Raw genomic sequence first — 13,223 nt, 5'->3', positions numbered from 1 at the left:
CCTTGGATGGGTTGTTGGTGAGGCCACACTTGGAGTATTGTGTTCAATTTTGGAGACTGTATCTGGCAAAGGACATAAGAAGACTTGAAGCGGTCCAGAGAATGGTAGGAGGTTTGCGGCAAAAGACGTATGAGGAGAGACTGGAAGTCCTGAATATGTTTACCCTAGGGGAAAGGAGGGACAGGGGAGATATGATTCAGACGTTCAAATACTTGAAAGGTATTAACGTAGAACAAAATCTTTTCCAGAGAAAGGAAAATGGTAAAACCAGAGGACATAATTTGAGGTTGAGGGGTGGTAGACTCAAGAATAATGGTAGGAAATTCATCTTTAATCGATGCATGGAATGCGCTCCCGAGGGAGGTGGTGGAGAGGAAAACGGTGACAGAGTTCAAAGAAGCAGAGGATCTCTAATCAGAAAATAATGGTATATATTGAAGAACTAAGGCCAGTACAGGGCAGACTTGCACGGTTAAGCACACTACCAGGCAGAGTTCTGGGTTTCTGGCCAAGAAATATCTAAGCAAAAGGACCATTTGGGTCTCTATCTGCCGTCATTTACTATGTTACCTTGTTTTGAGCGACTATTGAAAAGGTGTGAGCTAAAGAGTACACAAACACACACACTGCTGCCATACAATATAACTCCCAAAAAAGCAAGAATTGACAGGCTCTTCGCTGACTAAAGCAGACTTTTGCACTGGCCATTTTCAATCTGGAAAATAAAGAGGAACTACGAGTTAAAATAATCAAAGAAGCAGAATTAAGTTCTGTACATCAAGCTCTGTTCAGGCAGGGGATTCATTGCCACATCGAATACAAGCAAGGATGCCCACGCTTTTGCGCCCAAGTAGCATATTTTCTTGCATGGAATGCGTACGTTTTTTACGTATCGCGTACACCCCCTGCACACTATATGAGTGGGTGTATTTTCACATAGCCAATTTGCCCATGTTTACATGTGTACAAATATGGGATACCCCTCGGGATGTTGGACAGCATACGAAGCCAGCTTCAAGCATGAAAGATATAGTCTGAATTTTCTAAGTCACAGTACCTGGCAATGCGGTCAAAGGGTTCAGAGGTTTGAGGACAATGGACATTTCTTTCTCCAGAAAGCCTTTCACTTGCGACTCTTTGGCTGCTTTGCTCAGCTCCTCTTGCTCCGTCTTCAGCTCGCTCCTCTGCTTTTCATATGCCTGCACAGCCAGAAATGGCAAGGAGAAGGAAAAAAAGTAACCCAGGACACCTTCCCCCTCAAGCACCCAAACTCATCCGTCTCCTCACAGAGATGCCAGTGCTGTTATAAAGTCCTCAGACCTATAATAAACCTTGGCAGGGACTTGTTTCACGTGAAGACTCTCGCCTCACAATTTGCTTGCATGGAGAGAGTGTTTCAGGTCACAAATGCCCCGATGTACTTTATTCCTCATATAAATGTTTTTCAAATATTAAAGTTACATCGGGGTATTTGTGACCTGAAACAGTCTCTCCATGACCAATGACAATAGAAGCAAATTGTGAGGCGAAAGTCTTCACGTGAAACGCGCCACTACCGAGGTCTTGAGGCTTATCGTGAACACTACTATTTATCATTTCTATAGCGCTGAAAGGCGTATGCAGCGCTGTACATTTAACATTCAATAGACAGCCCCTGCTCAGAAGAGCTGACAATCTAATTTGGACAGACAGACAGGACAGGACATCACAAGTAAGAGGACTTTACAATAGCGATGGGATTTCTGAAATTGTGACTCTGAGCCCTCGCTTATGATCCTCCCAGAGATGCGGCAGGTTTCAAGCAGGTATGAGAATACCCCCACTGAAAGCTCATTCATGTGTTTATGCCTTATGTGGGTAAAACCTAAACTCTCCCCTACCCCAGCCAACTGCATCGATGCTTTTCAATAGCGATCCCTCACACAGCCAAACTTTCTCTTTCTAGTTCTCAGCATTCACATCGGCAAGAGTCCTCACAGCTTGTCTAATAACACGCCACTAATTTTGCCCTCTAGGAAAATCAACCATGGCCAACGTACCTTCAGCTGCAGGGTAATCTCCTTCTTCTGGTGCAAAATGTATTCCAGGATTGCTTCCTTGTCATAGATGTAACCGTCAGGGCTAAGGAAAGGAAGATAAGAGAATGTTCCACCAGTCATCACACCACCATCACACAAGCCTAACAAAACAGGAGATAAGTCTACTTGATGGTCCATTTGAAACACCTGCCAGAGGCCTCACATGCATTCACTTCTATCATCCACTTGAACCTGAATAATTGTTTCTAACGTGCAGTACTCACAGTCACCACTGGATCATCCCTCTGGTACTGCTATGCCAACATTAGACTCTATTTTGATGTTTGTTGGACAACTACTAGGATTTGATCCCAGAAAAGGATAAATATAAGTTCCGAAAAATTTTTGCCGTGAAAACCTGGTTGGCTCAAGGGTTGTGTGCTGGGTTAGCAACTGGAGGCTCAGGGTTCGAGCCTCAGGTAAGGAGTAGGTTCAACTCTATTTTGTGTCAACTACTAGGATTTGAACAAAGAAAAGGATAAATATAAGTTCCGAAAAGCTCTTAGTGTGAAAACTTGGCTAGCTCAACGGTTGAGTGCTGGGTTAGTAACTGGAGGTTGAGGGTTCGAACCTCAGCTAAGGAGTAGGGCTGACACTGCTCCAAGGGAAGAGGCTGATGGTCCAAGAGAAGAGGCTGAGGGTTCAAGAGAAGAGGGTAAGAGGAAGTTAAGGGTTCAAATCTTTTTTTTTTTTTTGTCTGTGTCAACTGCTAGGATTTAACCCAGAAATGGATAACTATAAGTTCTGAAAAGCTCTTGATGTTTAAAGAGTTGTGTGCTGGGTTAGTAACAGGAGACTGAGGGTTCAAGTCTCAGCTAAGGAGTAGGGGTTGATACTGCTCGAAGAGAAGAGGGTAGTTTTACTCAAATGTAGTCCAATCATAGTAAAAAGTAGCAAAGGTTATTAATTTTCATGAAGTATACTTAAAACACAGAGATACCCAGCCCCTCCTACCCCTGGTCTGCCTAGTCCCCCCCACCTCTTCAGGATCTATCTAACCTCCTTCTCTGTTTCCACCTAGTTTCTGACAAACCCCCCCTTCAACCCATCTACTTACCAGCTCTGGTCCCACCTAGCCTCTGGCTAAGCTGGACTCGAACCTACGATCTCCTGTATCAAGTGGAAGTGCTTTATCCATTGAGCCACCAGTGAGGCAGATACTAGATGCTTTCGGTTTCTTAACTTTAAACCTTTCATGCTTTGATTTGGATTTTAAAATACAAACATCCTAGCACGGGAGTCGAACCCAAGACTCTTTGGTGCAAGGTAGCAAAGCTTTCCTCTAGTCCACCACTGGACTGATGAAGGTCGAGACACTTTTTCACCCCTTATACTTCTCCTTCCTTGATTTGGATTTTAAAATACAAACATCCTAGCACGGGAGTCGAACCCAGGACTCTTTGGTGCAAGGTAGCAAAGCTTTCCTCTAGTCCACCACTGGACTGATGAAGGTTGAGAAGGTAGCAAAGATTTCCTCTAGTCCACCACTGGACTGATGAAGGTCGAGACACTTTTTCACCCCTTATACTTCTCCTTCCTTGATTTGGATTTTAAAATACAAACATCCTAGCACGGGAGTCGAACCCAGGACTCTTTGGTGCAAGGTAGCAAAGCTTTCCTCTAGTCCACCACTGGACTGATGAAGGTTGAGACACTTTTTCACCCCTTATACTTCTCCTTCCTTGATTTGGATTTTAAAATACAAACATCCTAGCACGGGAGTCGAACCCAGGACTCTTTGGTGCAAGGTAGCAAAGATTTCCTCTAGTCCACCACTGGACTGATGAAGTTTGGCTCTCTTTTTCTCCACCTTATACTTCTCCAGCCTTGTTTTGGATTTAAAATTCAAACAACCAGTGGGCTGATGGGAGGCTGCATCACGTTTTCTCCCACTTATACTTCTCCTTCTCCTTACAGTCTAAATTAGATTGTCAGCACTTCTGAGCAGGGACCGCCTGTGTATTTAAATCCCCACATGAACTGGACTGCAATCATAGACTCTGACTTCTAAATTGTTACCTGAATGCATCTGAAATACTGTTCCCAGGAAAATTAACAACATTCTTTGTAAGAGTATCTGTCTGTGCTATGCAGTTATTTAATTATACTATGTATGCTGATCTGTAACCCATTCTGGGCTCTTTTGGGAGGATGGGCTAAGCAACCAAATAAATAAATATATAAATAAAAACAAAATGCATCTAAAGAAATTTTGTGCTGGATTTCAAATCTTAGATTTATAGGTGTTATTCTGGATAGCGCCACAGGAGGGCGCCAATTACATTTAATAGCTCAGTGCTGTCCTCCTGTGGCCATTCCTCAGAATACAGGTATAATCGCTTAATCATTGGTATAATTTACAGCAATATTCACTGCACCCCACCTTCTCTGTCCCTCCTCAGACCGGCCAGCTAGCTGGAGGTCTTCTACCTTAAACATTCTGGAATTTATTTTTACCTCTCGCTTATCTATTAAAACATACAAAGGGCAGTAGAAGGATGACAAATGTTCAGTATATTAACTCCTTGCTTATAACATCTTAGAGACGTATTTTGGAGGCATTGTGCCACAACTGCCAAATTGCCCAGATCCAGAAGGGAGATCATAGGTCAGTTCTGGGTTTCTGACAGCCTTATCCTTGATGTCTTTGATTTTCAGCACAAAGTTCAGTGGGTAAAAGCAGGGACTACGAATCCCATAGTGCGTTAGGATGGAGGTTCAAAACCAGGACTGGCCAAAAAGGCTCCAGCCTGGAACTGGGAAACTTGGTAGCCCTGGGGGGGTCACTTACCAGCCTTTAGGGAAGACTCCACAGCTTCTGCACAGACATCCTGAGGGTCGGTCTAGCGAGTCTCAAATGACCTTGGATTTGCTGCTCAATCTCAGGTCGACCAAACTCATTCAGTCCTGAATTTTATCCCACTACTTGCAGGGACTTGTTCTAACTGTCTAGTGCTTTGTCTTGAGGAAATCAGACTGGCATTCAGTGGTGATAAAAGGTGGACTGGATACATTCGTTAACTAATCCAGAGAGGGATGGAGACTTTGAATATTCTTGTGTTTCCATTGCATTTGAACAGAGTCTTACAGGACTTATCACATTCATACCATTTAAAAGGTTTCTCTTCATTATATTTATACTTATTACATTCAGAACATTAAAGAGGTTTCCCTTCAGTATGTGTATTTATATGATATTGCAGAAACAAAGCATGCCTGAAATGCATATCACATTCAGAACATTTAACGGATTACTCTTCAGTGTCTTTATACTTATAACTTTTAGAACATTTAAAAGGTTTTTCTTCAGTGTCTTTATATTTATCACATTCAGAACATTTCAAAGTTTTGTCTTCAGTGTGTATCTTTATACATATGACATTCAGAACATTTAATAGGTATCTGTTCAGTATGTGTGTCTTTATACTTATGACATGAACATTTAAAAGGTATATGTTCAATCTGTATCTTTATACTTATCACATTAAGAACATTTAAAAGGTATCTCTTTAGTATGTGTCTTTATATGATATTGCAGAAACAAAGCATGCCTAAAATGCATATCACATTCAGAACATTTAATGGGTTTCCCTTCAGTGTCTTTATACTTATCACATTTAGAACATTTAAAAGGTATCTCTTCAGTATGTGTCTATTTTATTTTATTTTTTTAATCTTTATTCATTTCAAATCTTAAATCAAGTACAATATTGACATTTATCAATTAAGCATGCAAATATGTGTCTTTATATGATATTGCAGAAACAAAATATGCCTAAAATGCATATCACATTCAGAACATTTAACGAGTTTCTCTGCAGTGTCTTCATACTTATGACTTTTAGCACATTTAAAAGTTATATGTTCAACATGTGTATTATAATTATATTAGAAGGATGACAAATGTTCAGTATATTAACTCCTTGCTTATAACATCTTAGAGACATGTATTTTGGAGGCATTGTGCCACAACTGCCAAATTGCCCAGTTCCAGAAGGGAGATCATAGGTCCGTTCTGGGTTTCTGACAGCCTTATCCTTGATATCTTTGATTTTCAGCACAAAGTTCAGTGGGTAAAAGCAGGGACTACGAATCCCATAGTGCGTTTGGATGGAAGTTCAAAACCAGGACGGGCCAAAAAGGCTCCAGCCTGGAACTGGGAAACTTGGTAGCCCTGGGATCGCATACCAGCTTCTAGGGAAGACTCCACAGCAGGGGTCTCCAAAGTTTCTCCTCGAGGGCCGAATATAGTCAGGTTTTCGGGAATCCCCTAATGAATATCCATGAGATCTATGTGCATGTAATACTTTCAGTGCATATTCATTGGGGAAATCCCGAAAACCTGACTGGATTCGGCGCTCGAGGAGGGACTTTGGAGACCCCTGCTCCACAGCTTCTACACAGCACAGGCTGCTTCAGTAGCCATCCTGAGGGCTGGTCTAGCGAGTCTCAAATGACCGTGGATTTGCTGCTCCATCCCAGGTCGACCAAACTGATTCAGTCCTGAATTTTATCCCACTGCGTGCAGAGACTTGTTCTAATTGTCCACTGCTTTGTCTTGAGGCAATCAGCATGGCATTCAGTGGGGATAAAAGGTGGACTGGATCCATTCGTTAACTAATCCAGAGAGGGATGGAGACTTTGAATATTCCTGTGTTTCCACTGCATTTGAACTGGGTCATACAGGACATCACCGTCTCTTAGCTAATGAGGCTAAAAGCTTCCCTGGGCTGGACAGCAGTAGCACCAGGTCTTCAGGGCGGTGGGAGCCTAAGCAGAAGGGATGGGAATGTGCACCCGACGCTCCTGGAGTTTGGAGAAGAGTACCAGTTCCTCGGAAGAACATCATGCTGTTACGTATTTTTAGAGAGGGTATTTCCATGATTAAATGGATTTCAAAAATAAAAGATGAATCGATATTGGGAACTCTGATGGGCCAATCCTGACCCGCTGAGGTGTTTTTCTGTGTATTTCCATTACACTTGACCCGTTTCTGTTCGCAGTGCTAACAGGGAGCTTATCCAGGCACAAGACCTCGGGCTGGTGCCTCCTGAGAAGAAGCATGTCACAGAATATTTGGGGTGGAAAAGGGGCGTATAAGTGCCTCATTTCCTATCCACTGCCCTCCTCAAGAGTGGCAGATGAATGAACTGGCATAATCATAATAATAAATATATCGAACCCATTAAACCAAGATGTATATCATTGATGCCTGACATAACATGTCCAGAATCAGAAAATTCTGAGGGTTATGGTTCCAGGATAATTAACATAAAAACATGATGCCAGATAAAGGCCAAATGGCCCATCTAGTCTGCCCATCCGCGTTATGCATTATCGCTTTCTCTCTCTGAGAGATCCCACGTGCCTATCCCAGGCCCTTTTGAATTAAGACACAGTCTCTGTCTCCGCCACCTCTTCTGGGAGACTGTTCCATATATCTACCACCCTTTCTGTAACAAAGTATTTCCTTAGATTACTCCAGAGCCTATCACCTCTTAACTTCATCCTATGCCCTCTCATTGCAGAGTTTCCTTTCAAATGAAAGAGATTCGACTCATGCACATTTATATTACATAGGTATTTAAACATTTCTATCATATGTCCCCTCTCCCGCCTTTCCTCCAAAGTATACAGATTGTCTGTCCCCATACGCCTTATCACGAAGACCACATACCATTTTAGTAGCCTTCCTCTGGACCGACTCAATACTTTTTACATCTATTTGAAGGTGCGGCCTCCAGAATGGTACACAATATTCTAAATGAGATCTCAAAAGAGCCTTATTCAAAGGCATCAATACCCCCTTTTTTCCTACTGGCCGTGCCTCTCCCTATGCAACCTAACAACCTTCTAGCTTTCGCCGTCACCTTTTCAACCTGTTTGGCCACCTTAACATTATCACATACAATCACGCCCAAATCCCCCTCTTCCGTCGTGCGCATAAGTTCTTTCCCCAATAAACTGTACCGTTCCCTCTGTTTTTTGCAGCTGGAGGAAGGGAGGACCGACTAGTGACTTGTCTCCCAGGGGCCAAGACACGGGATGTCACTGATAGGATCGAGAGGATCCTGGACGGAGCAGAGACAGAGGAGACTGCGGTGATAATCCACATCGGAACAAATGATGTGAGCCGGAGGAACTTCAGCATGGCCACGCTGACTGACCAGTTCAGGGTCCTGGGACAAAAACTGAAGCGGAGTAGCCGGAGGATAGCATTCTCGGAGATCCTGCCTGTGCCGAGAGCAGATGCAAAAAGGCAGGCAGACATCCAGGCTGTGAATGCATGGTTGAGGAGATGGTGCCAGGAGGAGGGCTTCCACTTTGTAAGGAACTGGACGTCCTTCTGGGGAAAGAGTAAGCTCTACCGGCGGGACGGCCTGCACCTGAGCACAGAAGGAACTAGACTACTGGCTACCAATGTGAGGAAGGAGATCGAGAGGGCTTTAAACTGAGGAGAGGGGGAAAGCCGACAGCTGATCTGATGTTGACGCTTCGGACAACAGTATCCAGAACAGATGCTGAACGGGCTGACTGCACGGAGGAAGTAGAGAGACCAGTGGATCTCAGGATCAGACAGCGAGGGAAACAACAGGTAAAGGGAGCTTGCTGGATGGAGACTAAGGGGCATGGAGACACAGGAGGACTGGGTGGCAAGAGGATGAAAGCTGAGGGCATTTTAGGGGCTACACAAGGCGAAGGGGATCGAACAGAGGCCGGGGCCCAGGAGGAGGCAAGAAAACCCAGAGGAAAAGCGGAGAAGTGGGGTGGCAGAAATGTGGGGAAGCTGAAAGCTATGAGGGTAAAGGCAAAGGGCAAAACAGAAGTACAGGGAACAGGAGAGGCGGCCCAGGTGAATGCAGAGGTGAATGCAGAGGTGAATGCAGAGGTGGAGGAAAAACGACGGGACCTGCGGTGCTTATACGCAAATGCAAGAAGCCTCATGGCCAAGATGGATGAACTAGAGGTCGTGGCCAAGGGGGAAGACCTGGATATAATTGGAATTACAGAAACATGGTGGACAGAGGAGAATCAATGGGATGTGGCGCTGCCGGGGTACAAGCTCTACAGGAGAGACAGGACCCACAAGAAGGGAGGAGGCATAGCACTATATATAAAGGACTCTATCTACTCGGTCGGGATGGATATGGCAACGAAGGCAGAGGGGCTGGAATCGCTATGGGTCAAATTGCCGGGAAACAAGGGTGCAGGCATAAAACTGGGGCTGTACTATCGCCCACCTGGTACGCCGGAGGAAATCGGACACGACTTGGAAGCTGAACTGAGACAAGAATGCAGGACTGGAAGTGTAACAGTGATGGGGGACTTCAACTACCCGGGGATTGACTGGAGTACGGGTCACTCCAACTGCACTAGGGAAACGGGATTTGTAGAAGCTGTAAGGGACTGCTTCATGGAGCAACTAGTCAGGGAACCGACGCGAGGGAGTGCTACCCTTGACCTCATCCTAAACGGATTAGAGGGGCCTGCAAAAGGGGTAGAAGTGGGAGGACCACTAGGCAACAGTGACCACAACGCGATCCGATTCACATTAGAAAGGGGGACACCCACAGTAAGGAGGACCGCAACAACTGCGCTCAACTTCAGGAAAGGGAACTATGTTGCTATGAGGGAAATGGTGGGGAGGAAGCTCAAAAACATCCTTAGGATGGAGACTGTAGGAAGCGCCTGGACCCTATTCAGGGACACCCTGCAGGAAGCACAAAGAATGTACGTCCCAAGTTTCAGGAAAGGCAGCAAGAACAAGCGGTCAAAGGACCCAGTTTGGATCTCAGCAGAAGTAAAGAGGGCAATAAACGACAAGAAAGTGTCCTTCCGGAGATGGAAAAAGGACCCAACGGAGGAAAATCACCAGGCGCACAGGAAATGCCAACAGGAATGCCACCGAGAAGTTAGAAAAGCAAAAGGGAAATACGAAGAGGGGCTGGCCAGGGAGGCGAAAAACTTCAAGGCATTCTTCAGTTACATAAAGGGGAAGCGACCAGCGAGAGAGGAGGTGGGGCCGTTGGACGATGGGGATAGGAAGGGAGTGATTAAGGAGGATAAAGAGGTAGCTGAGAGGTTGAACACGTTCTTCTCGTCGGTTTTCACGAGAGAAGACACATCTAATATACCGGACTCAGAGGAGCTCATGAGTGGGGAACAGGCTGAAAAATTAGAACACATAGAGGTAAGTAAGGAGGATGTCCTCAGGCAGATAGACAGGTTAAAATGCGGCAAATCGCCGGGCCCGGACGGGATCCACCCAAGGGTTCTGAAAGAACTAGGACAAGAAATAGTGGGCACAATCCAGCATGTTTGCAACCTATCCTTGAAAACTGGAGAGGTACCAGAGGATTGGAAATTGGCTAATGTCACACCTATCTTCAAGAAGGGATCGAGGGGTGACCCCGGGAACTACAGGCCGGTGAGCCTGACTTCAATTATAGGGAAGATGGTGGAAGCTATGATCAAGGACGGTATTTGCGAGCACATCGAGAGATATGGCCTACTGAGAACAAGCCAGCATGGATTCTGTAAGGGAAGGTCATGCTTAACGAACCTTCTGTACTTCTTTGAGGGAATAAGCAGTCGGGTGGACAATGGGGAACCTATAGACATCATTTACCTTGATTTTCAAAAGGCTTTCGACAAGGTGCCACATGAAAGGCTGCTTAGGAAGCTGTGGAACCACGGGGTGGGAGGGGATGTGCACAGATGGATCGAGCACTGGTTGTCGGGTAGACTGCAGAGGGTCGGAGTAAAGGGACAATACTCTGACTGGCGGGGAGTCACGAGCGGTGTGCCACAGGGATCGGTGCTGGGGCCGTTACTTTTCAACATATTTATCAATGACCTGGAAAAGGAGGCAAAGTGCGAGGTTATAAAATTTGCAGACGATACCAAACTGTGCGGCAGAGTTAGGTCCAGGGAGGAGTGTGAGGACCTGCAAAGGGACCTGGACAAGCTGGAAGACTGGGCAAACAAATGGCAAATGCGCTTTAACGTGGAAAAATGCAAGGTCATGCATATAGGGAAAAAGAACCCGTTGTTCAACTACAAATTGGGAGGGGCATTGTTGGGAGACAGCAGTCTTGAGAGAGACTTGGGTGTGCTGGTGGATGCATCACTGAAGCCATCTGCACAGTGCGCAGCAGCCTCGAAAAAAGCCAACAGGATGCTGGGCATCATAAAGAGGGGCATAACAACCAGGACGCGGGAAGTCATCATGCCATTGTATCGAGCGATGGTGCGTCCGCATCTGGAATACTGCGTTCAATATTGGTCGCCATACCTCAAGAAGGACATGGCGGTACTTGAGAGAGTCCAAAGGAGAGCAACGAAACTGGTAAGAGGGCTGGAACACTGCCCGTACGCCGAGAGGTTGGATAGGCTGGGGCTCTTCTCTCTGGAAAAAAGGAGGCTCAGGGGAGATATGATAGAGACCTTCAAGATCATGAGGGGCATAGAGAGGGTGGATAGGGACAGATTCTTCAGGCTGAAGGGGTCAACAGGCACGAGGGGGCATTCGGAAAAACTGAAGGGAGATAGGTTCAGAACAAATGCAAGGAAGTTTTTTTTCACACAAAGGGTCGTGGACACTTGGAATGCGCTACCGGAGGAAGTGATCAGGCAGAGTACAGTACAAGGATTCAAACAGGGATTGGACGGATTCCTGAGGGATAGGGGGATCGTGGGATACTGAGAGAGGTGCTGGGATGTAACACAGGTATAGAAAGCTAACTAGGTAATAAGTATAGAAATCCAACCAGGTCGTGCATGTGCAAGACCGGAGGGTTAGGACTTCGATGGGAAGATAGGACTCAATGGGAAACCAGGGTGGCAAGGGGGCCCCTTCTGGTGACTCAGACAGGCCGTGACCTGTTCGGGCCGCCGCGGGAGCGGACTGCTGGGCGGGATGGACCTATGGTCTGACCCGGCGAAGGCACTGCTTATGTTCTTATGTTCTTATGTAAATGCATGACCTTACATTTCTGATCATTAAATTTTAGCTGCCAAATTTCAAACCATTCTTCAAGCTTCGCCAGGTCCTTCACACCATCCGGCGTGTCTACTCTGTTGCAGAAGAAGGTGTTGATGCCCTTGGACGGGTTGTTGGTGAGGCCACACTTGGAGTATTGTGTTCAATTGTGGAGACTGTATCTGGCAAAGGACATAAGAAGACTTGAAGCGGTCCAGAGAATGGTAGGAGGTTTGCGGCAAAAGACGTATGAGGAGAGACTGGAAGTCCTGAATATGTTTACCCTAGGGGAAAGGAGGGACAGGGGAGATATGATTCAGAGGTTCAAATACTTGAAAGGTATTAACGTAGAACAAAATCTTTTCCAGAGAAAGGAAAATGGTAAAACCAGAGGACATAATTTGAGGTTGAGGGGTGGTAGACTCAAGAATAATGGTAGGAAATTCATCTTTAATTGATGCATTTAATGCGCTCCCGAGGGAGGTGGTGGAGAGGAAAACGGTGACAGAGTTCAAAGAAGCAGAGGATCTCTAATCAGAAAATAATGGTATATATTGAAGAACTAAGGCCAGTACAGGGCAGACTTGCACGGTTAAGCACACTACCAGGCAGAACTCTGGGTTTCTGGCCAAGAAATATCTAAGCAAAAGGACCATTTGGGTCTCTATCTGCCGTCATTTACTATGTTACCTTGTTTTGAGCGACTATTGAAAAGGTGTGAGCTAAAGAGTACACAAACACACACACTGCTGCCATACAATATAACTCCCAAAAAAGCAAGAATTGACAGGCTCTTCGCTGACTAAAGCAGACTTTTGCACTGGCCATTTTCAATCTGGAAAATAAAGAGGAACTACGAGTTAAAATAATCAAAGAAGCAGAATTAAGTTCGGTACATCAAGCTCTGTTCAGGCAGGGGATTCATTGCCACATCGAATACAAGCAAGGATGCCAACTCTTTTTCGCCCAAGTAGCATATTTTCTTGCATGGAATGCGTACGTTTTTTACGTACCGCGTACACCCCCTGCACACTATACGAGTGGGTGTATTTTCACATAGCCAATTTGCCCATGTTTACATGTGTACAAATATGGGATACCCCTCGGGATGTTGGACAGCATACGAAGCCAGCTTCGAGCACGAAAGATATAGTCTGAATTTT

General features: G+C 45.4%; 1 protein-coding gene across 4 annotated transcripts; it reads right to left on the bottom strand.

Annotated features, from left to right (window-relative positions):
- Positions 1-96: 96 nt before the first annotated feature.
- On the bottom strand, positions 97-2,382 carry LOC117352178 (nitric oxide synthase-interacting protein-like). 4 transcript variants are annotated; one of them, XR_004537600.1, is made up of 4 exons: positions 2,040-2,363; positions 1,058-1,208; positions 571-715; positions 97-164 (listed from the first exon to the last, which is right to left on the bottom strand). XR_004537600.1 is itself a non-coding variant. In XM_033928433.1 (3 exons), the coding sequence occupies exons 1-3, from the start codon at positions 2,214-2,216 to the stop codon at positions 160-162; spliced, it is 333 nt and encodes a 110-aa protein (XP_033784324.1). In that variant the 5' UTR covers positions 2,217-2,382; the 3' UTR covers positions 108-159. The 4 variants fall into 4 exon arrangements, 3 of the variants coding, with proteins under 3 accessions (XP_033784324.1, XP_033784323.1, XP_033784326.1); XM_033928433.1 differs by lacking the exon at positions 571-715 and having other exon boundaries at positions 108-164; positions 2,040-2,382; XM_033928432.1 differs by lacking the exon at positions 97-164 and having other exon boundaries at positions 507-715.
- Between the last annotated feature and the right edge of the window lie 10,841 nt (positions 2,383-13,223).

This window comes from Geotrypetes seraphini, chromosome 19 (assembly GCF_902459505.1).
Source record: "Geotrypetes seraphini chromosome 19, aGeoSer1.1, whole genome shotgun sequence".
NCBI classification, from domain to species: Eukaryota; Metazoa; Chordata; class Amphibia; order Gymnophiona; family Dermophiidae; genus Geotrypetes; species Geotrypetes seraphini.
The sequence above is the reverse complement of the archived record's forward strand: the minus strand, read 5'-3'. Positions and strand labels throughout refer to the sequence as shown.